Source organism: Lytechinus pictus, unplaced genomic scaffold (genome assembly GCF_037042905.1).
Source record: "Lytechinus pictus isolate F3 Inbred unplaced genomic scaffold, Lp3.0 scaffold_26, whole genome shotgun sequence".
NCBI lineage: Eukaryota > Metazoa > Echinodermata > Echinoidea > Temnopleuroida > Toxopneustidae > Lytechinus > Lytechinus pictus.
The window spans coordinates 545,876-573,431 of NW_026974146.1; the positions used below are offsets into that span (position 1 = coordinate 545,876).

The 27,556-nt window shown below is 35.5% G+C and overlaps 1 protein-coding gene across 1 annotated transcript in view; it reads right to left on the reverse strand.

The window, feature by feature from the left end:
* The window catches only part of LOC129283380 (uncharacterized), a 40,316-nt gene extending 13,176 nt beyond the window's left edge, over positions 1-27,140 (reverse strand). The window contains exons 1-7 of the mRNA XM_064115285.1: positions 26,662-27,140; positions 20,249-20,550; positions 17,618-17,693; positions 14,184-14,467; positions 11,062-12,917; positions 6,359-6,514; positions 736-903 (exon numbers count right to left, since the gene is read on the reverse strand). Coding sequence (XP_063971355.1) covers positions 736-903; positions 6,359-6,514; positions 11,062-12,917; positions 14,184-14,467; positions 17,618-17,693; positions 20,249-20,531 — 2,823 coding nt within the window. The 5' untranslated portion in view covers positions 20,532-20,550; positions 26,662-27,140. The remainder of the gene's footprint in view (positions 1-735; positions 904-6,358; positions 6,515-11,061; positions 12,918-14,183; positions 14,468-17,617; positions 17,694-20,248; positions 20,551-26,661) is intronic.
* Positions 27,141-27,556: the final 416 nt, after the last annotated feature.

Below are 27,556 nucleotides of genomic sequence, written 5' to 3' on the forward strand. Positions count from 1 at the left end.
TTTGAAAGAAGGAATTATTACAGGTTACCGGTATCTCTGTACCCTTATTCAACATTATAGCATCACTTTCAACAATTTCTGAGATATCATGAAAATGATCAATTTAAGATCATACATGTGAAGACCATAATTATCTCAGATACTCTATGATATGTTTGTTCCTTCATATTTGTATTTTATTTTCAGTAACCTTTTACCCTGCATACCATCTCAATCTAAACCACCTGGTCATTGTTCATTTCATCCTATTGTTATGTTCCATGTATACACTCAATGTAGCTCTCACTGTACTGTATACATTGTATGTATCATGGTCAATATCACTCTCATACACATACCACATGCACCTCTGATATTCAATGATCTACTTTCTCTCTCACCTTTTTGAAGCTGATATTTCTCTTTATATCTTCCATGTGTATTATCATAAGAGATGACTAGGAAGAATCACATATGGATAAAGTTAAAAAGGTTTCCATGTTTCGACATCATAACCAAACACCTGAAGATAATGAATTGACAATTTCTCAATTACATGTAGAGCCAAATTTCTGAAACATTTACTCATCTAGTCTCCTTCATTTGTAAACACTCTCAAACAATATACGGTACATGTATCTAAGTAGCATAAAATATGTTCTTTAATGTATTTAACACAATAAAATTAGATAAACACTTTTTGACTATTCCAAGTTTTCCAAACATGATGTGAGAATAAAGTAAAGGCAGACATACCTTCAAGGTTGAAGCCTTCTCTTTCAATTGAGAATACAACTCCTCCTGGTCACAAACTCTTCTCAGTGTCAGGTTAGTCAGGTTAGGGAGGGAGCATAAAGCTTCTGCTAGGTGATGTGAAGAGGCTGATGATAGAGGCGTATAAATCTCAATCTGAAGAGTATGGACCTACATGTGTACAAACATTGATCATTAAACATACATGTACATATCAGATGGTATGATCATGCTGTAATCCTTCAAGTTAAACTGGTTCAAAAATGTGTTGATAAGGCTAATATATGCATCACAACATAACATTTTAGCATCCATACCTGATTAGGCTTCACAGCTTTTCTGTTGATGTGTATTTTGTTTATAAAAGACATTTTAATACCTATGAATTTTGAAAGAAAGAATTATTACAGGTAATCTCTGTACCCTTATTCTACATTACATCATCACTCTCAACAATTTCTGAGATATCACAAAAATGATCAATTTAAGATCATACATGTGAAGACCATAATAATCTCAGATACTCTATGATATGTTTGTTACTCCATATTTGTATTCTATTTTCAGTAACCTTTTACCCTGCATACCATCTCAATCTAAACCACCTGGTCATTGTTCATTTCATCCTATTGTAACGATCCCTCAACAAGGATCGTGACGTAAACAATCAGCCCTGCGCATGACTATTGTTTACTCATTATTCATAGCTGTTGCGAGAATTTATTCAACCGTGAGTATTATGTCTGTCGGTTATTATTAGAAATTACTTGAGATTTCATATTCCAAAATGATTAACGTATTAGCTAGTTTGAAAATGAGACCTGAGCATTTAATGAAGAAATGTTAGAAGCTAAGTTGATTTGCAGTTTTTATGATCGAATTGGTGTAGATATAGATTGAATAATTCATCGCCGGCTGTGTTTATTAACGTACATAATTTGCATATGAATAGCACAGCCGGCGTATTTGCATAAGTGCGGATGAGCGTTTGGAATGCACAGTACGTCCGATCGCAGCGCTGGCCGATTTTGATAGATTTTTGACTAATTCATATCTTTTTAAGTATGGATATGAATGGTTATATATATATTTCATTGCAAAAAGATATATCCTTTTGGAAACGTATCGACTTATTGAATGTTTTGTAGTAATGAACGAGAAATTGTGAATAAACTGGCTTCGATGAAACACAGTTCGAGTTCTCTGTACATTATACGCTGCGCGTAGACGTGTGTGTGCTATCCAAACTCGCTCGGCGCACCGTTTTCACCTACGTCCGCAATTTGTCCATATAAATAAGAGACGTTTAGTCGCGGGTGCTGGCAAAAACAACGGAAATCCGACTTTGGAAGCTTGTCACCGGGTAGACTCGGAAAACTAGGAAAGGTAAACAGACGCAGGAAACAAGCCCATAGCCAATGCCTATAGACGCTGGAAACCTCGATATGAATTTAATTAAGTCCCTATATTGACCCATATGTATGAATATGATAATTCCCCAATAGAGGTCCAGATTAGTTAAAGTATAGATCTTGCTATGATATAAATTTACTTAATAATTATTTTGGGCGAGCGACCTGAAGTAAATAGTCTAGGAATCAATCTCTTCGTATATATCGACGCCGGAATTAACAGACGTGGAAATGAATGTCGAGACTGGGAAGCTGGAAATAGAAGTTTTCTCTTAACAAGCTAGACGCCGGTTTATTTGGAAAATTCTTCTACTTGGATGCCCAAAATAAAAGTTTAATAGATAGTCCTTATATTCCTCTAATAACACAAATATCTTAGAGCTTATTTGTAAATATTAGACATTGTTTACCTGTATCAGTGGCGAGTCAAGTAAAGTACATGTATATATATTTATGCAATTTGAATAATAAAGTGCACCATTATTTTTCTTTTTGCCATTGAAACTAAAATCTGAGTCACAAACCCCTGTGTCTTTCTTTGCTGTGTACCCCCATAGTCATATATTTTGACGAAACGACCTTTAATTGCAAATAATCTATAGCGAGCCGCTCTAGCATTTTCTTCCACTCTTATTATAATAATTCTCTTGGAAACTGCATGCTCGGAAGATCTTGAGATAGACAAAAATGGAAATAGAGAAAAGCTCAGGTGATCCACCACAGACTGAACACCATCCTGACGTAGAGGTCGGAATGGAAGAAATAAGCGAGAGCGGCGGCCGCTACACTATTGTTATGTTTCATGTATACACTCAATGTAGCTCTCACTGTACTGTATACATTGTATGTATCATGGTCAATATCACTCTCATACACATACCACATGCACCTCTGATATTCAATGATCTACTTTCTCTCCCACCTTTTTGAAGCTGATATTTCTCTTTATATCTTCCATGTGTATTATCATATAAGAGATGACTAGGAAGAATCACATATGGATAAAGTTAAAAAGATTCCATGTTTCTACATCAACCATATCCAAACACTTTATTTTCATTATATAGCTTTTCTGTTTAAGTGCATGTATTATATTAATATTAATTTCATTTATCTTGGTTATGTACTGTTGGCATTATATAATATAAACTGCCTTATTCTTGTGGAAGCGCAGTGGTGTAGCGGTTCTGACTCTCGCCTTGTAATCAGAGGGTCATGTTTTCGAATCCCACCATGGCCTAGCGTCCTTTGGCAAGGCATAAATCAACACTTTGCCACTCTTACCCAGCTACTAATTGATTGAGTACCGGTAGGAAACAACCATCATTGTGGTTGGTTTAGCAGGTGTGCACCTATAAAAACAGGCTGTATAAAGATTAATTAAGTGAATGGGTAATAATAATTATGAAGTGCTTTGGGAAGTCTAGATTGATAAAGCGCTATATGCCAATTATTATTATTCTCAAAACAAATTTGGATAATTTACAAGTTTACAAAAGCCTGTAATTGATGTGACCTATAATTACTTTTCAATGCAAAGAACTTAATAATTTCAAGCAATCTTTCAAGAACAACATGTGCTGCTACTGCATGTCTACATAGATGTATTCCATTTTCAGAATTAAGCCTTCAACCTGCAAGCCATCTCAATCCATCCCACCTGGTCATTTTTCATTACCTTCACTCTATGTATATGTATATTCCCTATACTGTAATACACACATGTATCATGGACATTGTCATTCAATGTCACTCTCATACAAATACCATGTGCACCTCTGAAATTCAATGATCTACTTTCTCTCCTACATGTAACTTTTAAAGCTAATATATCCCTTTTTAACTTCCATGATTATAAAGTATTATTAATTAAAAGATGTCTAGGAAGATATGGATTTTATAAAGTTAAAAACGATTCCATGTTTTTGCATCAATTAGATGTGTTTGCGTCAAAACACTTGACAGTATAACACATTTTAAATGACAGCATACCTGTGCATTAGAACCAGATTTTAAAAAAAAATCTCATTTAGTCTCCCTTATTTATAAGCACTCTCAGATAATATTGTCTACATACATGTAGTACAAAAATTTGTTCTTAAATGTATTTATCCCTATACGATAAAATTTTTCCATATTGGTAACGTCATAAAAAGGGCAGCTGCCCAAAATAATACATAATATAAAATGCATAAATTTCAAATATCTTAATGGTTTGTGATGATTTATTTTCACCAAACGATATGAAAAGAATTTACTAGCATATAACATCAATCAAATATTTAATAATAACTTCATTTATTCATTATGATGGATTTTTCTTGAACCTTCAATATTTTTTTATATTTTCTGTTATTTTATTCAACTTTTTGTCAGGGTGAACTTCCCCTTTAAACATGATATTTGTTATGTTCTTCCTTGTACATACATCAGTATTTATCAAAGATGTATGAAAAGAATCATGAATTCGGTATTAGTCAGTTACTTAATATACAGGCCTACATAATTATGTAAACCTGTGTAGCGATTATAACCAGAACTTCATAACAGAATTAGCTGGACACTAAACCTGTGCAGTACATGTAGAGCAAAAAAATATCCAGGATATTAATTCACCTTTTGTTTGTTATTTAAAACAATCTAGAGGGTATGTTATAATACATATTTGATAATAATAATATTTTGCATTTATACAGCGCTTAACACAACGGAACAATGTCACTAAGAGCTTTACAGAAATATTATTACCCCGGTCAACGGATCCTTGCATGCCCGCATACAACGTATGCACCTTCTCCACTCCCTGAAAAGCACTCCAACAAGAGTTCTAAGACTCAATTGCTAGGCATACTATTTATAGGCTTTTGCATCCTACCGGGTACTCATTTAATACCTGGGTGGAGAGTGGCAAATTGTGGATTGACGCCTTGCCAAAGGACGCTAGGCCATGGTGGGATTCGAACACACGACCCTCTGATTACAAGGCGAAGGTCAGAACCGCTACACTAGTGCGCTTAAATGTACAATATCTTTGTCCATCTCAACTATCCGTTCACGTTGTAATCTTTCTATCTCTTTTTACCAAGAGCCTCATGAAAGCAGCTAGGTTGAAAGATTGGCCCTAGTTTTTATAAACAGTATTTAGAGATTGGTGCTAATCACACTACTACTACACTATACCTCATTTGATATGTCTGGTCTGAGCAAAGCTCTATCACAAACCATCAATGTGATTATATGCTACATTTGCTTTGTTTTAGCTTTCTGTTAGAAATAATAGATTGTTAATATTCCTGGCATTATTACGCTGTTAAGGTTATTACTGCATAAGGACTGATTTCTTTTCCCTTTCTTTGCTCTCTCCCCTCTCTCTCCCCCTCTGTCTCTCTCTCTCTCTTCTTTCTCTTTATTCCCCTCAACCTTTTTTCTCTTTTCTATCTTACTATGTTCAATACCCTTTCTTCCCATCAGTCATTGCTTCCTCAATCTCCCCATTGTGATCTCTTTTCAAGCTCCCATTTGCCCCCAAGTTTTTTCTTTAAGATATGAATACTCAATTCCAACCATTCTTTTTTTTTCATATACTTGTATTTGCATAATTTATATATTTTTGTTATACCAATATCTTAGTACAATTATGAATTTATGTAGCAAAAATCAGAACAAAAAATTAGTTAAACCACATATTAGCTTCTCCTCCTCCCCCTTCTCATTACTTCACTATGAAATTTGTTATGAATTGAATTGACTCGTTATAATCCATGTGCATATTATCGCTTGCATTATGTTTGTGTATGTACATTTATATTCATTTCATGTTGCCCTGTATACTGTTCGTCTAAAACAGATAACCTGGGCTTATTGTAATTGTTTCCCTTTTTATCAATAAAAGGTGATTTATATAAAAAAAAATCATGTTTTTTTTTTCAAATTGGTTGTTTAATCATTAATTTGTCTTACATGTATCTAGGAATGTCACTGCACAAGACTGGCATAATAAATCATTATAATGTAGGCAACTTAAATTGCAATCATATAAAGTCATCAGCATTATATCATGATTACAATTTCAGTGTTACATAATCTAGAATTATAAAATACTATTAGTATTGTTTTTAGCACCTTCATTTTCATATCACTAATCATCTTCTTCCTTCTTATAAATTCTAACATCAACATGACCATCTTATTCTTTAAGATGAATTTCTACTTACTGCGGCTTTCATTCCTCCTTTGGCAAGAGTTTCATAGAAGGTAGGGTGAAAGCTTGCATCCAGTCTAACATCCCTTAGTGATGGTGCTGAGCATACCATCACTGCAACCTCATTTGATATTCCTGGTCCGTAGTCTCCATTAACATACATTGCGATCTGGAAGTAGAGCCATACATGTAATTTACAATTACATTAATTTGATTGCATTACTTGGTATTAGATTGCCCCATTGAATAGTTTAAAATTTTGTATTCTGCAAGAGTATAAATGTAATTAGTATAGTGGTATCTACAATTTGTGTGTGTCTTTAAGGAAGCCTATTTCAGTATGTCTATCCTGTATTCATCTCAATTGAAAAATTAATTTCAAAGACTTTTACTCAAAAATAAACATGATCTGTTACATATGAATGACAAATTAACACATTGTTAGAATCAAGTTGATAGTAGGCCTATTAGAGATGGTGAACTCAGCAGACAATGCTCTCATGTCTCTCTCTTGTTTTAATGACTTGATTGTCATTGGTGTCAGAATTATTGTTTTCATTCAAAATGAAAAATTATATTTCATTTTCAATATCAATTTTAAGTTTTAAACAAGCGTATAAACGCCTCTGGCAGTCTTGCCTGCATTACGCAATTCGATATAGCAGCAGTGCTGCCTTTGAAAACAGCTAATGAATAATTATTCACAGAAGAAAACACTTATTATGATAAAATATTATGTCCATTGACTCAAAATGACCTTTGACCATGATCATGTGATCAAAGACATGTGCAAAACGATCATTTAAAGTTGATTACCAGATGTTTTACGAGCTAAATCCATAAATTTTTAAAGTTATGATGCCAATTCAACACATACTCCAAACACGGCAAGAGGTCATTAACCTTTAAATGACGTTTAATTTTGGCCATGTTCCTGAAATGCCCACAGGGTATTCAGGGATACATTGCTGCTCTTATGTCCAAGTTTCATGAACTAGATCCAAAAACTTTTAACATTATGATGACAATTCCTCAAAAAAAAAAAACATGGCCAAAGTATGTTGACCCTATGTGACTTTTGACCTTAATCATGTGACCTGAAACTCAGACAAGATCTTCAGGTTTATACTACATGTATTACCCTTATGTCTAAGTTTTATGAACTAGGTCCATATACTTTCAAAGTTATGACAACATTTCAAAAACTTAACCTTGGATAAGATTTTGATATTGATTCCCTAAATGACCTTTGACCTTGGTCATGTGACCAGAAACTCAGGCAATATATTCATAAATACTTGATTACCCTTATGTGGAAGTTTCATGAACTAGGTCCATATACTTTCTAAGTTATGATGATATTTCAAATACTTAACCTTGGTTAATATTTCAATGTTGACGAAGCCGCCGTCGGAAAAGCGGCGCCTACATGTACTGTATATGGCTATAGTCTCCCTCTGCTATGCAGGCGAGACAAAAATAGGAAAAATATAACTATACAGCACATCTCCCCAAAAATGTCACTCTGACAAAGGGCTAAATTAATTTTAAAATGTGGTAGTATTCTCCATCAATTGTAAGAGGAGTAGAAAGTTTATTTCATAATCTAACTTCTATGAAAATTTCATTGGTCTCGCTTCAGCAGTTTGTTACACACCCTGTAAACAGAGGTGCATTTCAGCCCATTTCAAGTTTTAAAAACTGCTTTATTTCTGCATTAGCATGATAACACTCATTTTACCATCCAGGATCTGAGCAGGGATATTTCTTTGATCTATCAGGACTCATTATTTAACATGATCATGATCAGAAGGGTATAAAACAACCAAATTTTTTTTTTTTTCATTTTTGATAGGGGATCAGTGCATCAACTTGATAGAAAATATGAATGATGGATACATGTAAGTACAATAAGCTGAACAGTGAAGGGCAAACCACGAGTGTATCATACTTTGCATTACTTGTGGAAATATTCTTCTTTTTTAATTAAAAAAGGTCCGGTGAATTAACTTTAGCTCATTAAGTTAATAAAAAGGAATGACGTCAAGAATGCAATATAGTTAGAATCGAGTATGAAACAGACCTGACTTGTTGTCTCTATCATTGTGCATCTCCCCTTATCAAACTTAAAATGAATTGTTACTGTTAAGTACTGTTTTTGCCCTTCCAAACATGCGCGATGTTACAATTTGATGAGTTTGGTTTAGATCTTGGAGATTTTCTGGTCAGCTCAGGAAATTCCCTGATCAGAATCTGAATGATCAAAGGGGTTGATATGCTAGGCAGTGCAGAATATAAGAGGTGGTAGCAGTGCTGCATGTATGCAAACTTGGAATGGGTTGAAAAGGACCACCCTTACACAATAATGTTTACAAACTATCAATGCCTAGGTATCCAAAAGCTGCATACGGCCATGCATGAACGCGTAATCATGAAATACAGCTGGAAAAAGTATCTTCTCACAAATAATTTGATACCATATTTATGTGGTATGTCTTCGCACTTGGATAATTTTTTGCAGTGATGTAAATTTTGATTTGCACAAAAGTAAGGCATGACTGCAATGAATAAATCCAGATTTTTATGATGCCATAATCCTACATGAGTTAGTAAACATATTTGTACATCCCTTGTCAATAAAATTAACTTGATAATTGATACTAAAAAGTGTTTATTAAACAATTATAATGTAAATTATTGAAAACATGTTTTTAAATTCATTTTAATGCAACCCTTGTAGGATTATGACATCACTGACATCTGGATTCATTCATTGCAGTAATGCTTTATTTTGGCGCAAAAAACAACAAGATGAATGCCTCTGGCCGTCTCACCTGCATCACGCGATTCAATATAGCAGCATATAGCAGCACTATAACTCGCACAAGATGTTCAGTGATACTTGGTTACTCTTATTTCCACGTTTTATAAACTAGACCAATACACTTATAGAGATATGATGGTAATTCAACAAATACCCCCAACGTGGCCAAAGTTCATTGACCTTACATGACCTTTGACCTTGATCATGTGACCTGAAACTCACACAGGATGTTCGGTGATACTAGATTACTCTTATGTCCAAGTTTCAAGAGTAGGATCCATAAACTTTTAAAGTTATGATGGTAATTAAACAGATACCCCCATTATGGCCAAAGTTCATTGACCTTTGACCTTGGTCATGTGACCTAAAATGCGCACAAAATGTTCAGTGATACTTGATTACTCTTATGTCCAAGTTTTATGAATTAGACCAACACACTTTCAAAGTTATGGCGGTAATTCAACAAATACCCCAATTCAGCCAAAGTTCATTGACCCTAAATGACCTTTGACCTTGGTCATGTGACGTGAAACTCATGCAGGATGTTCAGTAATACTTGATTACTATTATGTCCAAGTTTCATGAATCAGATCCATAAACTTTTAAAGTTATGATGGTAATTCAACAGATACACCCAATTCGGCCAAAGTTCATTGACCATAAATGACCATTGACCATGGTCATGTGACATGAAACTCAGGCAGGATGTTCAGTAATACTTGATTACTATTATATCCAAGTTTCATGAATCAGATCAATAAACTTTTAAAGTTATGATGGTAATTCAACAGATACACCCAATTCGGCCAAAGTTCATTGACCATAAATGACCATTGACCATGGTCATGTGACATGAAACTCAGGCAGGATGTTCAGTAATACTTGATTGACCTTATGGCCAAGTTTCATGAATCAGATCCATAAACTTTTAAAGTTATGATGGTAAATCTACAGATACCCCCAATTCGGCCAAAGTTCATTGACCCTAAATGACCATTGGCCTTGGTCATGTGACGTGAAACTCATGCAGGATGTTCAGTGATACTTGATTAACCTTATGTATAAGTTTTATGAACTAGGTCCATATATTTTCTAAGTTATGATGACATTTCAAAAACTTAACCTTAGGTTAAGATTTTGATGTTGATTCCCCCAACATGGTCTAAGTTCATTGACCATAAATGACCATTGACCATGGTCATGTGACATGAAACTCACGCAGGATGTTCAGTAATACTTGATTGACCTTATGGCCAAGTTTCATGAACTAGGACCATATACTTTCTAAGTTATGCTGTCATTTCAAAAACTTAACCTCAGGTTAAGATTTGGTGTTGACGCCGCCGCCGCCGCCGCCGCCGCCGTCGGAAAAGCGGCGCCTATAGTCTCACTCTGCTATGCAGGTGAGACAAAAATTATATCAGTGCAAAGAATACCTACTGTACTGATCATCCAAGCATTAACACATACCCCATAGATATTGTATCAAATTATTTGGAAGAACATAATCTTTCATGCCATTTTTAATAATTGTGTTCATGATACATTTTTCCATAAATTGAGGATTTGAGATGTTAAGTTTTTATTGAACTCACCCGGTATAATAATTATCATAATATGCATGCATAAGATGGACAATGTTTCAGTCCAATTCAAGATTCCAATATCTTCATACATGTATGTACTACTGATATTTTACTCAGTAAATGAAAAACAAACTGAAAGATGGATGTTTGAATGGTTTAAGGTTTTTGTCTTTATGTATAAATCCGTTTCAAGACTAGAAAGATCTTTCTGATGACTTTCAGCTACACTCCTGAAGGTGTGCTACTGTAATGAAAAAATAGAAACATGCATGACATCAGGGTACTTTTCCTTTGTATCCAACTTACCGCCTTTGAATATATCCCAGTGGATGCATAACCAGCTATAGTGTGTGTGTTCACACCATGGATGGACAGAGATGATACTGAATTCTGAAGCATGGCGTTGGTATCTTCATCTTGACTCTCAAAAGCTACATCAACCAAGAAATTCATCTCCTTCTTTCCTTGGCTTTGGGTGTACTGTTGTAACAGACACTGGGTGATATAATTGGCAATGTTTTTGTCCTGTGACACAGTGAAGTACAGAAGATACCTAAACTCTTCCTTCCTAGGGATCACTACTTCCTCAATCAGCCTGTTAAATTCATTGCGATCTGAATCATAGAGAGAAGCAAGATAGACTGCCGCCATGTACTCCTGGAATAGTTTATGAGGAAAGAAGAATGTTGACTGCAGGTACGGACTGCGTTTATCATGAATGGATGAGAGCTTTTTCTCCTGTGACAACACTCCTACTTTGCATGCTGTTTCCACAGAGTCTGAGTACTGTTTAAGATCTCCCTCATTGAAAATAAGGTTGTTTGATTGTAGTCCAGTAAAAGCAACCTTGGCAATTGGTTCCAGGAGTTTCTCAATTTCAGAGCGATATGTATCGAATAATGGGCTACTTAAATCTGGGATCTCTTTCTGGACATAACGCACCTTTAGGAATTCAAACACTTCACTGAATATTTCAGAGAATGTTTGAAAAGACTTCAACTTCTCTTTCTTGTTGTCATCAAGTTCTCTCCACATGTGACAGAGCATAGATATGTAGATAGGATATGGCACCATATTCTCTGATATGATATCATTGTTTTCAAACAATTGGATGAATTCATCTGCTGTAGCCTCAGTATCTTTGAAGTAATTGCGAATGTAAACCATTGCATTCTCCCTGCTAAAGCCTTCCACATGGATGAATGTGTATAGTCTTCTTAAACTCTCATTCCATCTTATTTCATTGGCCTTCCATGGACGGCTTGTCACCATTACAGGGCAAGTACGAAGTTCATCTGAGCAAAGAATATCTTCAACAGTGATATAACCTCTCTCCATAGAACTTAGATTGGATTTGGGATTAGTTCTTTGGTGCATAGATGTACTTGATGGACTTGTTTGTGATCCTACTGTGGTTTGATCAGCAGATCTCGATGTACCTGAAGGAAAATGCTGCTTTACCCGTGGTTGTTTGCTCTCCTCTAATCTTGATTTTTTTCTGTTTGTGCCTTGATCAAAACTTTGCTCTCTCTTATTGCTCATTTGGGATTCTGATTTCCTGTCAGTTTGATCATTTGACTCTGACTGAGCACCTTCTGAACCTTGCTTGCTTTTAGTATGCTGTACAACCTTGCCACTAAGCTCATCTAATCCATCACAGGCAATGAATACCTTTTCTGGATTTGAACGGATGTACTCTGTGATCTGACAGGCTGTTGCTGGATTGTCCTTTGAGAGATATGACTTAACAATCTGACCAATCGTGTATCGCTTGGCTTCACGCAGAGGGATAATGAGTACCCACACAAACTTTGGGAGATCTGGACTATCGTTTATCCAGTCCCATGCAATCTTAGCCAAGAATGTGGTCTTTCCAGCCCCTGCCTCTCCTTGGATCATTATCCGTTTGGGGAAGATGCCGTTGACTTTGAGATTAAAGAGATCCTTATACTCAAGTTGACTCCTTTTACTTCGTTTTTCTTTTTCCAAGAAAAGGTTTGTGTACATATCTTGGAATGGCACAATAGAATCAGGATCTAGTGGATCAGCTCTTATCATACAGAAATCAGTCCTGTACTTGAATTGAATCTCATCTTTACATCTCTTAATCAGGTCAGGGGTAAGTGGTTTGGTCTCTGATACTGGAATTGTCACAGGTGCACCTAGGAAAAAAAATGTCACATCCTTAAACTTTAAAGTCACATGAAACAATTATTGACATATTTCTGTAAGCACAAGGTTCTATCATCCAAAATTAATTTCATTCTCTTTAACTTTTCAATAGAAAAGTATGCTTCAAAGCATTAACTGAAGTTCATGGAAATTCAGCGACAATCATCACACTTTTTTAATTCGGTGCTGATATCGCAAAACAACACATTAACATGAGCCTGTAAACAATACATGTAATTCAGTTTATTATCAAAATCATGAAGTGACCTCAGGAAATTTTAAGCAGTGTTTTCTCTTTAGCATTTTCATACCTATTTTTATTGTGATTTGACCCAAAACAAGACTGTGTCTCCTGAAAGTATTATTTGAATGGCTGTGGCCCTAAATATAGGCCATACAAGAGCGTGTCTGAGTGCATTTTAGTAATTAATTGACTATTTTTTTTTACAAATTTGGGTGATTTTTTAGTTAATGTGCCTTATGCATACTTTTGTATACAAGTAATTCAATAAAATCAATGCCAGATTTGATCTTTTGAGTAAAATTGTACACTTTTTATCAACTTATGTCATTTATTGGGCCAACAGGTCGTGTGACCTCAAAACTTAAACAGCTCATTGTTGTAGAGCATAGTTGTAAATGAGAGCCCGTCAAATGTGATCCATAACAACTCAAGCTTCACCCCGGTCAAATCGGAGCCCATCCCACCCCCCCCCCCCACCCCCTTAGCATGATAAGTGTAGCTGTGAGAGATCACCAGAGGTCCATTTCACTGATAGACATGTACAATTGTACGTATACATTATGTATTTCTTTGTTTTTCAGCTTTTGGTTTTCTTGTGTGTGTTTTTTTTCAAAATCATACGTGATACTATTTCAGTCATAAATTTAAAAAAAAATTCATGGTCAATTAATGTCAGTTTATTTGTATAATGCATGCATTTTCAATCGGGCACAGTCCCATGGGACAAAAATCTGTTTTCTGGACAGCACCAACTCAATTTAGGAAAGATTTTGATGAGGTATCAAAATGTTCAAGCAAACTGAAACATCACCATATATAGCCTACCTCTATAGGAAGCAAGTATTATTGTCAATATTTGATTAATAAAATAAATAAATGTGAACCCGGTCAAGCAGGTCAATGAAATACATTGTAGTGCCACTAGTTGAAAAGGTACGTATTATTTTGTTTTAAGAATAACTATTAACTGATTTATTGAAGGTAGCCATCTTAGCTTCCTTCTTACCCTTACCTGTCGACTCTGTCAATAGATTTCCAGTAATCAGTTTCTGAGACAGCGACACTAGACCACTCTTCTGTATAGCCTCTGCAAGATGAGCCCTGATGTTTGTGTCTGGAAGCTGTTTATCCCTCCATCTTGTGAAAGCTGCCATCAATGCATCGCAGTTATCTCTGGTACGCTCCTTGATGTTATCAAGGGTTACATTGGAGATATTCAGGTTATTGCCAACTTTCTTGTAGTAACTTGATCCGATCTCTGTCGACAACATCAAAAGTTCTCTCTCACTGATGGTACTGTAGAAGAAATGAGAAATATCAAGTGCTAATATTATTGTGATGCATTATTGAGTACCAATTATCAAAATCAAATCTCATCTTCCCTATACTATACATTTGGAGGCAGTGGTAGACCGTGATGCATTATTGAGTACCAATTATCAAAATCAAATCACATCTTCCCTATACTATACATTTGGAGGCAGTGGTAGACCGTGATCCATTATTGAGCACTAATTATCAAAATCAAATCACATTTTCCCTATACTATACATTTGGAGGCAGTGGTAGACCGTGATCCATTATTGAGTACCAATTATCAAAATCAAATCTCATCTTCCCTATACTATACATTTGGAGGCAGTGGTAGACCGTGATGCATTATTGAGCACCAATTATCAAAATCAAATCTCATCTTCCCTATACTATACATTTGGAGGCAGTGGTAGACCGTGATGCATTATTGAGTACCAATTATCAAAATCAAATCACATCTTCCCTATACTATACATTTGGAGGCAGTGGTAGACCGTGATGCATTATTGAGTACCAATTATCAAAATCAAATCACATCTTCCCTATACTATACATTTGGAGGCAGTGGTAGACTGTGATGCATTATTGAGTACCAATTATCAAAATCAAATCTCATTTTCCCTATACTATACATTTGGAGGCAGTGGTAGACCGTGATCCATTATTGAGTACCAATTATCAAAATCAAATCACATCTTCCCTATACTATACATTTGGAGGCAGTGGTAGACCGTGATGCATTATTGAGTACCAATTATCAAAATCAAATCACATTTTCCATATACTATACATTTGGAGGCAGTGGTAGACCGTGATGCATTATTGAGTACCAATTATCAAAATCAAATCTCATCTTCCCTATACTATACATTTGGAGGCAGTGGTAGACCGTGATGCATTATTGAGTACCAATTATCAAAATCAAATCTCATCTTCCCTATACTATACATTTGGAGGCAGTGGTAGACCGTGATGCATTATTATCAAAATCAAATCTCATCTTCCCTATACTATACATTTGGAGGCAGTGGTAGACCGTGATGCATTATTGAGTACCAATTATCAAAATCAAATCACATCTTCCCTATACTATACATTTGGAGGCAGTGGTAGACCGTGATGCATTATTGAGCACTAATTATCAAAATCAAATCACATTTTCCCTATACTATACATTTGGAGGCAGTGGTAGACCGTGATGCATTATTGAGTACCAATTATCAAAATCAAATCTCATCTTCCCTATACTATACATTTGGAGGCAGTGGTAGACCGTGATGCATTATTGAGCACTAATTATAAAAATCAAATCTCATCTTCCCTATACTATACATTTGGAGGAAGTGGTAGACTGTGATGCATTATTGAGTACCAATTATCAAAATCAAATCTCATCTTCCCTATACTATACATTTGGAGGCAGTGGTAGACCGTGATGCATTATTATCAAAATCAAATCTTATCTTCCCTATACTATACATTTGGAGGCAGTGGTAGACCGTGATGCATTATTGAGTACCAATTATCAAAATCAAATCACATCTTCCCTATACTATACATTTGGAGGCAGTGGTAGACCGTGATGCATTATTGAGCACTAATTATCAAAATCAAATCACATTTTCCCTATACTATACATTTGGAGGCAGTGGTAGACCGTGATGCATTATTGAGTACCAATTATCAAAATCAAATCTCATCTTCCCTATACTATACATTTGGAGGCAGTGGTAGACCGTGATGCATTATTGAGTACCAATTATCAAAATCAAATCACATCTTCCCTATACTATACATTTGGAGGCAGTGGTAGACCGTGATGCATTATTGAGTACCAATTATCAAAATCAAATCACATCTTCCCTATACTATACATTTGGAGGCAGTGGTAGACCGTGATGCATTATTGAGCACTAATTATCAAAATCAAATCACATTTTCCCTATACTATACATTTGGAGGCAGTGGTAGACCGTGATGCATTATTGAGTACCAATTATCAAAATCAAATCTCATCTTCCCTATACTATACATTTGGAGGCAGTGGTAGACTGTGATGCATTATTGAGCACTAATTATCAAAATCAAATCTCATCTTCCCTATACTATACATTTGGAGGCAGTGGTAGACCGTGATGCATTATTGAGCACTAATTATCAAAATCAAATCACATTTTCCCTATACTATACATTTGGAGGCAGTGGTAGACCGTGATCCATTATTGAGTACCAATTATCAAAATCAAATCACATCTTCCCTATACTACGTATACATTTGGAGGCAGTGGTAGACCGTGATGCATTATTGAGTACCAATTATCAAAATCAAATCACATTTTCCCTATACTATACATTTGGAGGCAGTGGTAGACCGTGATGCATTATTGAGTACCAATTATCAAAATCAAATCTCATCTTCCCTATACTATACATTTGGAGGCAGTGGTAGACCGTGATGCATTATTATCAAAATCAAATCTCATCTTCCCTATACTATACATTTGGAGGCAGTGGTAGACCGTGATGCATTATTGAGTACCAATTATCAAAATCAAATCTCATCTTCCCTTTACTATACATTTGGAGTACGCAATTACTGTACATCATGCAAAGCCTTGTCTTATTTACAAATCTTACAAGTAATGTACAAACCCAGTAGAATACACATGTACATGTATTATTTTCTACCTAAACTAAAATAATGTACAGTCATCTCGAGTACTGAAGTGTGACGTAAGTTGCCATGGTGTCATGGCGGGCTGGTTCTGAACAAAGTCACACCTAGCAATCATCTGTATTTGTAAATGACTTTGGATCATCTGAAAAATAGGTTGCAAGTGATCATTCCGATAGCAGCCATTTTCTCCTATGAGAAACACACGCTCTCATTTGGCAGGTTCATTTGTTTAGAACCAGGCCGCCATGATACCATGGCAACTGACCTCATCACTTTGGTACTCTATAGTCTTTATTAAAATGTTTATAACAATGTAAGAGTATGATATATCATGATCTAGATTTCTTATTTTGATGTTTGTCCAAATTTTCTAGCATACGAAGAAACACAGATTTTTAAAGCTCTGGTCACATCCCCCATGTGTACACCAAGTCAAGTATTGATTGTTTACATACTGTGGTAATGCTGACACGTCTGCTGCTCCTGTTGAAGTTGATGCTCTTGAAGTTGTTGTAGTTTCTTGTGAGACATCTTTATCATATTAAAGAAAGAAAAAAATGGAAAAAAATATGGTAATATAAAATGCTATATAATTTCACCATATTATCATTATTATTATTTCATTAGATATCAAATAATGACAACAAAATACTTGTATTTGAATATATGTTAACCTCTTAGTCTCAGTTCAATGACCAATGTGAAATTGGAAGTTGCCTCCCCCCTCCCCCTGGAAAAATATTTGAATTTAAAGAGAAAAATATTTAATGGAAAATACATTGTAAATGCATCACATTATTAAATTTCAATTAACCCTATTTTAACTGAGTTATTTCAGACGGGGGTGGGGGTGGGAGGGGGATCAATTTGACCCCTGTTCAGATCTTGGCCGCTGATTGCGCGATCACCGTGTAATTTTGCACGTGCATAAAGCCAGATGTAAACTATAAGACTATCTAGTAAAATTTTCAAAATATTGATTGTCTATATTTCTTATCATCTAATTATGCAAATAAGCATCTATATGAAATTTCCCCGAAATTTGTTTATTGTAGGTTTTTGCCTTTTCAATATAGCTAGTAGAATGCTTATTTTTTGAGAGAGTATTAATTTTTACATTTCTAACAGACAAAAGCTGCCAAAAGTCATGAATATCATGAACCAACAAAAGTAAAAATAATCATACATTTATAAATATAATTTTTGGTTTAAAAACACAACTGGGGCCTGACATGCGCTTACAAAATAAAATGTTGCATAATTTCCAAACCACGTATCCGGGCGTCAAAAATTTGGTCTCAAATAATGCGCAAGACTTGAAAGTAAAAAGTAAGCAAGCGGCGCAGTTAAACAAAAATGCGCGACGGCATAGTGACAAAAATTTGTTGATTGGGTCAAATGAGGATTAATGCAAAACTGTTGAATCATTTCACATCCTGGACCCCATCGTATACTATTGTGGTTTTAAACTTTTCTATCTAATGATAACTACCATGGTAACACTGCTCAACAACCAATCATAATCAAGGATTCCATGCAAGTTATGATTGATTTACTTTTATGCAATGGGCCTCCTGGTTGGTATGCAAGTAAGGAGGGAACCATCGGTATCACTCACTCATGATTTCTTTTGTATGTTATTTTACAAAATATAACATATCAAAATTGTTTCCTCATTGTAATGTGAAAGTTTTACTCTTTCTATTATTGGCATTGCCATTTAATTAACCCTTTGGTGGTTAAATCTGTATTCTCATATGTTTAACAACTGAAATTTTAAAAAATGAAAAAAAAAATGAATAGTGAGTGAGCTACATCAGCCATGAACTCTCTCTTTGCATACCACTGAAATGTGAATAACTATGAAAAAAGCATCATAACTTTCTCATCTTGTTCAATTTTGAGAACATTTCAGCATTATGCTTGTTTGAATGGTATCTTTTTATTCAAATTAATTTGTTCTTATGGAGGACTTGACCTTTATTAATTATATACTGTACTACCACTGAGAATTCCTAATGTACTACACTCAGAAAGGCATTCTGCAAGCAAAGCCATTAACAAACTAATCTCAAACAGGTTTAATAGATTTCATTTAACTAAAGACATGAACAAATATATTACCACACATCTAACTCTTTACAAAAAATATTGCTTAACTTTGAAATTCAATAACTTCAGATTTTGATGAAATTTTGAACATTTTGCTGTGTGCATTGTACTACAATTATTTAGATATGAATATCTTCAGCCCGGAGTATCCCTCTAACGATTTATTGATTATTCACTTTTATTTGACTTCATTTGCTTTATAGGAAATGCAGGAAATCTGTCAAAATATAGGTCTATACTCTCGACTAATTTGAGAGCAATTATAGGGACAAAACCAAAATATGTATGTGTTAAAAATTTTACAGAAGGGAAATCAAAGTTATTGTTTGCAAATTATTAATCTAACCTTGGTTTGGTCCATATAACATTATGTACTTACACTGATATTTAATCTAACGCATTTGGAGAGTAGATGTATAGCACAGTTAATTTTACAATGAAACTAAAGCAAATATTAATGAAAAATATGAAATAGTGCACAATACATTGTATGTATGATTTGTAAGCTCTTAAAGGTCTACCCAAAGACTTCAAAGGATTCATTAAGAAGTAAAGAGCGTATCAAGTAACATGAAAAACTGGTGTAATAACTATTTTTTACAAAATTAATAGAACCTCTTAGCATGCTTTGAAATTTTGGGATCCCTTGTGGTCTATTTTCGTTATACTAAACGAAAGGATAATTTCTAAGTTATCTTTAATTTTTAGATATTTTTTATTATCGAACACTACATGTACCAGTATTACGTTGTACGTAAATATTTGAAGTTAAAATTAGAATTAAATGAGAAGGCCCATAAAGAATATATATTTAAAAAGGAGAACATCACCCTTCCCTCTCCCGAAGAGACATACCCACTCGCAAAGAGCAGTTCAAGGAATAAACTATTATAATAAAATTCATTAAATTACATCATTTTAAAGGGGATCTCGCTTTTATGTATTTTTAAAAGGAATATGTAAGGCCACCTTACCCTCTCCAGATGGGAAGAAATCATCTACTAATTCCGCAAATCCAGCGTCTTCAAGTGCCTTGATGATATCAGGTATTTGGTTTGCTCTCCGTGTCTTTCTTTTCCAGTCGAAGAGCATGGAGGTGGTTCCTTCGAAACTGTCATTTCGTCTATTTGTACTGATGTATGTACTGACTTCGGACTTCTTGAATCCCAGTTTCAACCCGAACTTTAATACGTTCTTATGGTCACCCACAGCCTCTGCTAGTTTGATGAGTTTTTCCTCTGTTAAGGTCTCCGTCATGGTACTTGGTGATTTTTGCCTGATTTTGTTCAATTAAAAGCAGATTAAATGAGAAAAAGGCATGAGAATGTGGGTGAGAAAACTAAATGAAAATTTCCAATTCTTCTCCGGTCACTCCTGCAAAACCATTTTGAGAAGGCCACTTGAATGTGGAGTACCCCAAGGCTCTGTTGGGGGACTTGTTCTGTTTTCCAGTAGTTTGAGTGCCCAATATAATTTCCAGGTGACATACAGATAACATTCTTCATCTGCTACTTCTACTACCATGGGTGTCGATTTATGTGGAGGGGATGAACAAGATCGTAAACAGAATTTTTCTCGAGGGGGGGGGGGGGCGTAAACATTTCTGATGAAACTCAAAAGCGAGGGAGCAAATTAACCAAGTTTGCCATTGGAGCGCTTTTGCATTTTCTAAAGTGAAATTGAAGGATTTTGTGCACACTTATGGTTAATTTTGTGAATATTTTTCAGTATAAATATTTTATTTAATTTCTCTTTTTTTTTTGGGGGGGGGGGGGTGGTAACTGCCTCTCTACTCTGCTTATCAGGCTGTGACAAGCTTTGTATTAATGATTGGATAAGGGAATATCATGCCAGATGACAGTAATAGATTAAGGCGGGTGCAGAAAGAGACGCAAATATTCTCAAAAGTTTAGCAAGGCTTAAAAAATAGGCATGACACGGTGCAGCACCAAATTTTTGCGTTACAGAATTATCACAAAAAATGTAGGTGGGGGGTCAGATCCCTCGTCTTATTAGTGGACCCCTGCAATACAAGTTCAATATAATAGTATCTAAACATATCAAAATGTTTTGTTTAAAAAAATAATCATAACTTTTAAAGTATAGTATCAGACAGCCAAATAAACTTGACCCAATTCCCTCCAATAGGCTCGAGATCACATGCTGGATGTAACATCATCAATTGAATCGGCGTCACTTGTACTGTATTTTAAAATAGACAAGGCAAACGCCAAGCGTTGTCTCGCCTGCATCTTGCAGTCATGAAGAGACTGCATGTCAAATCTGAAGGGTAACATTTAAGAAACTTTGACAGCTTTTCTATTGTACCATTGGCAAATTTGTGTGAATATTATAAATGGTGCCAAGAACTATAGCTCATTAAATAAATAACAACAGTTTTTAAACAATAAACAAGTAAAATACAAAATCTGGTTCAGGTATAGAGAGTACTGAGTTCTGAAGTAAAATGTTAGTGTTAAAAAGTATAAAATCATAAAGTTCATGTCACTAGAGGAACAAAGTAGTGTGAAAGTTCATTGACCTTTGACCTTAATCAAATTTAACTCACATTCGAACCTGACCTGCACCTTCAAGAGATGGACCTCTGTTACGAGTTTGGCGATCCCACCTCGAAGCTATAGAAAGTTACTGTGTGTACAAAATAGCACAGTGCCAGTCATGGAAAGTTCATTGACCTTTGACCTTATTCACATTTCGACTCATATTCGAACTTGATCTGCACCTTCGAGAGATGGACCTCTTGTATGAATTTGGCAATCCTACCTCGAAGATATAAAAAGTTATTATGTGTACAACACAGCACAGTGCCAGTCATGGAAAGTTCATTGACCTTTGACCTTAATCAAATTCAACTCACATTAGAACTTGACCTGCACCTTCAAAAGATGGACCTCTTGTATGAATTTGGCAATCCTACCTCGAAGATATAGAAAGTTATTGTGTGTACAGCACAGCACAGTGCCAGTCATGGAAAGTTCATTGACCTTTGACCTTATTCAAATTCGGCTCACATTTGAACTTGACCTGCACCTTCAAGAGATGGACCTCTGTTATGAATTTGGCAATCTCACCTGGAAGCTATAGAAAGTTATTGTGTGTACAACACAGCACAGTGCCAGTCATGGAAAGTTAATTGACCTTTGACCTTATTCACATTCGACTAATATTCGAACTTGACCTGTGCCTTCAGGAGATGGACCTCTGGTATGAATTTGGCGATCCCACCTCGAAGATATAGAAAGTTATTATGTGGACAACATAGCACAGTGCCAGTCATGGAAAGTTCATTGACCTTTGACCTTATTCACATTTCGACTCATATTCGAACTTGACCTGTGCCTTCAGGAGATGGACCTCTGGTATGAATTTGGTGATCCCACCTCAAAGCTATAGAAAGTTATTGGGTGTACAACGTAGCACAGTGCCAGTCATGGAAAGTTCATTGACCTTTGACCTTATTCACGTTTCAAATCATATTCGAACTTGACCTGTGCCTTCCCGAGATGGACCTCTGGTATGAATTTGGTGATCCCATCTCAAAGCTATAGAAAGTTATTGGGTGTACAACGTAGCACAGTGCCAGTCATGGAAAGTTCATTGACCTTTGACCTTATTCACATTTCGACTCATATTCGAACTTGACCTGTGCCTTCCCGAGATGGACCTCTGGTATGAATTTCGTGATCCCACCTCGAAGCTATAGAAAGTTATTGGGTGTACAACACAATTGTTGACGACGACGACGCCGGAAATAGTGATACCTACAGTATGTCTCGCTCCGCTACGCAGGCGAGACAACAATGGTATGTAACCAAGCGGTTGCAGACAATAAAATTATCTGCTTTCATTCAATTCCTTTACATTTCCTTAGTTCATCATTGATATTTTGTTAATAATACAGGTCAGCTCTAAGAAATCTAAATACCCCTGTCCCTTTGTTAACTCTATAACATTTAGTTGATGATGTCTCTGCAGGAATGAGGTTTGGTGCTCCTTTTAACCCTAACTTATCTGCAGGGGGGGGGGGCTTTCAGGCACCCTCAAAATTGTTCGAGCTATATCAGCTGCACAAATTTTTACCATGCCGCTCACCGACTATTTAATTTTAAGTCTCGCACAGATTTATACATGTAGACCAAATTTGTGATGCGCGGGCATGCGGTAACAAAATAAATTATGCAACATTAACTTCTTGTCAGACCAAATTGCTCAAGATGTATCTTCAGTTATTCTCATTTTCATTGACAACAGTCATTTAATTTGACGCTATTTATAAGAGAAATAATGTACCCAATGATTTTTCCAGAAATTGTAACAAAAAGGTTTTTAAAAAGAAATACTTTAGAAATTAAAAAAAAAATCAATAAAATACATGTACATAATAAAATTTATTTTGTTACCAGATTTTTTTCTGCTACGTTTTTGATAAAATATCTGATGATGATTATGATAAAATTTTTGAAAAATATACCCCCCCCCATAACATAAAGATGGAGAAAATAATAACGATATTTCGTTTTTCTTTCAGATTTTTGTTTAAGATATTTTAGTATAAGACAGATCTAGTACATCTAGTAAATCTGTATAAGATGAAGATTGTGACATTAACAATGAAAAATTTGTATTTTCTAAAAAGGAGTTGGAAGATAATTTTGTATGAATGTACGCTTAATAGAAAGAACTTTGAAAGACAACAGTAAATTTTGATAAATAAAGGTCCTCTGGTATGTCAAGTTTAGTTTAAAATAGGCGGCTTAGCTTCAGCCGGGGTAATAATATAATACCAATAGGAGCGGGCTATACATGGGTCAAAACTATTTTTTTGTCATTTCAATATGGCAACAGTTTTTTTTTAATTCCTTGTCATGTATCTCAACATAAAAATGACAATATTTTTTGTCTCGGGTCCGAGAAAAAAGTGTGCCGGGCCAAAATTGCAGCGAAAACCCCCCAAAATCACTGTTTTGGCCACAACTTCTTTATTTGGTGGTCTTTTTTCTATGGTTTTGGTGTCTATTAATATGTTGGGTTTTTTTTTTTGGGGGGGGGGGGCAGACAATTCGTTTTTCCTATACTTAGTACTTTTAAACCATTGTAGATCTAAAAGATAATTTTACCTAAATTTGACAATTTTTAAAGCCTTTTTTCAGGCAAAATTAAGTAGGTTTCATTGTCCTGGAGTTCTTGGATATAATGATGATACAAATTCAACAATAGCAAGCAGCTTCATGTACATGTAGCTATATTGTTTTTATTCCTATACTTTGGGTTTCAGATATTTGCAAAATATCTTATTAAACAAAAAAAATGTCAATTATCCATTGGGGTTATACAGTATACAAAGTACTACACATACTACATTGCATACATATGTCCATGCATTGACCACCATGACATATAACAAGGCCTGTATATAAACTAAAGTATCATAGAAATGAGCTCTAAATGCCTCAGAAATTGAAGATATGTTTTGCCTCAGAAATTGAAGACATGTTTTGTCAAATATGCTAATTCAGGGGGCAGAGAGAGGAAAATATAATAAACAATAGATTATAGTCAACCCCGCATTATGGCATTTACACTGTAGCTATTTCGGCCCGTTGCATAAAAATTTACCATTACGTTAACTTTGCCATCCAATGGTAACTTGCATGGAATCCTTTATTCTAAAATTGGCCGTTGATCAGCATTACCATGGTAGTTACCTGACCCCATTTAAAACATACAGTGGGTCGGTTAATGAAGAAGATATAGCTAAAAATGTGATGTACATACATATGCAAGTGATATTCATGAGCAATTTACATTGCATCTGGTTTCATCATGTATATTTACATGTATAGCTGACAAGCAATCAAATTCACAATTCACAATCTAATTCTAAAGCTCAGATCCTCATTTCTATGACATTACCGGTATACACAGGACTTGTCATATGTCATGCTGGTCAATTCATGGAGTATGTACAGTGCATTGTATACCGTATAGCACCTATGGATAAATGACATTTTCTTTTATTTGATCAGATATATTTTTCGCAAATTTCTGTAAACCCCAATTGTGAAATTAAGCAAAACTTTAAAATGTCATAACTTTCTTATTGTACATTCGATTTTGATGAAATTTTCAGCACTATGCTAGTTTGATTTTTTTCTATATATTTATTCAAGTCAGCAATTTCCTGGGGTGGACTTGACATTTAAGCATTTTTAAAGGTCTCATAGCAAATGCACATGGCCAGGAGGAGCACAAACCTAGCAGCACCTCAAAATCAACATTTTAGCCAAAATTGAGGGATTTGGCATATCTAAGCTCATATTTGAGTAGGTCAAATCATTTCTTGTTGGTCGACAGCACCGTGTTTGAGTGAATGGTGTGTTCTCTGACTGGGCTGATATAACCAGCGGAATACCGCAAAGGAGTGTCGTCGGATGACAAAGATGCTTAGTTTTACAAGCGGACTTAGAGGTAAAAATGGCAAAGGTAAAAATGCCAGAGGTAAAGATCATGACATGCTACTTACATCAACAAGAAAAAGACAGAGCCGTTCCAGAATATTCATGGCGGTGTGCATATAAATGTTTTCACAAAATATTGATAAAATTTAAAATTCAATAATTTCTCAGTGACTGACCTCAGAATGAACAATTTTTTATCATGACCACTGGTAGGCCCATGCACCTGACCCAAACCTGGCACTACCTCTTGGTCATACCTAAATGTTTCGATCATATCTTCTCGCACACTGCGATATGCTAATGTAGGAAGTTTTAGTTGAATCAATCTTTGTTCATATGGAAGGTTCTTTACTTCAGGTACCAAGTTCAAAGTTAGTGGCTCTTCTTTGTACATTTTCTATTGCTTGAATGTTTCTTTAAGTATGGACTCCATACTGCAGGAGCATACTCCAAATGAGGTCTAATCAATGCCTTGTATAGGAGTAAGAAGTTCTCCTTGTGACATGTGAAGATAAACAAATGTTCTTCTAATTAGATTCATTAGCCTATTGGCTTTATTTATCTTTGACAGAAAGTGCTGGTCAAAACTAAGCTTTGTCATGTTTGTGTCGACAATCACTCCTAAATCTTTACTAGTTTCAACTTGTGATGTGAGGCATTCTCATCATGTGTCATTGTATAGGCATTAAATTCATCATTCATTTTACCTATTGTAAGTACACAACATTTATCCAGGTTGAACTTCAACAGCCACTTGTAAGACCAGGAAACAAGTCTGCCTGTAATATAATAACTCGGCATCATTATCATTCTCTAAATGTTTATATCAAGATATCATTATCATTCTCTACATATGAAGATATATTCTCATAGCAATTAATGGAAAAAGAACATCTCGATCATCTCACCTGTATGACCTGCAGAATATTATCTGATCATTCTTCCCAGTCAGCACTCATCCTATGTCTACGAACGAGGTTCTTATAGCCAGCATGGTCAATGCAACTGTATATACCGTCATGACCGTAGGCGTAGGCCAACAAATGTGATTTGTGAACTCGATAGATTCCAGTTGTAGTAGCGACGTATTTCCCTACCCCACCCCCAAATGTCTAACTGTGACGTCAGCAACCATGCTGCGGTGGATTTGACTTTATTGGCTTGCAACAGACGGAACAGACGTTAGGAAACTCTCCTTTGAATTCCTGTTTCCACTGCAAGGTAAGCCTGTCAACCCCATTTCTATTAATTATTATAATCATCGAGCAGTGGTGTTCATTTACTGACCCCAGCTGCTTTATTGGCGTCATGGACAAACCGTAATTTTGCGATCATTTTCGGGGACCCACATTGGGTTTTGAGTGCTTCACTGCATCACCGCAAGTAGGCCGGAGACAGGGAGGATTGCGCCGTGCGGTAGGGATCCGCGCGGGCCTTTCAACCGAGGGCATCCGGACTTGCCGGCATTGAAGACCTCTCGGGTGGTTTTTAGAGTAAGTTTTGAAGTTTTATTTTTAGATTCTTTTCTGGTGATTGATATTGTTTTGTCTCTAATCTTACAGTTTTGAATCTAGATTTTTTTGAGCCTTAGTATTTAGTGAAATTTTATTGAAGATTGCAGTGATTTTAGTGGATTTTGTGGTGGTTGTTTCGTGGATGTGTGTGATTGTTTTTTGACCGCGGATATCTCCTTTCAATTTAGGAGAGGGGAGGGGGTGACTATCGTCTAATTACTATCGTCATCAACTTAAACATTTTGAAAGACAATCTTGGAAATTAATATTGTTTTTTGTAATTTTAGGT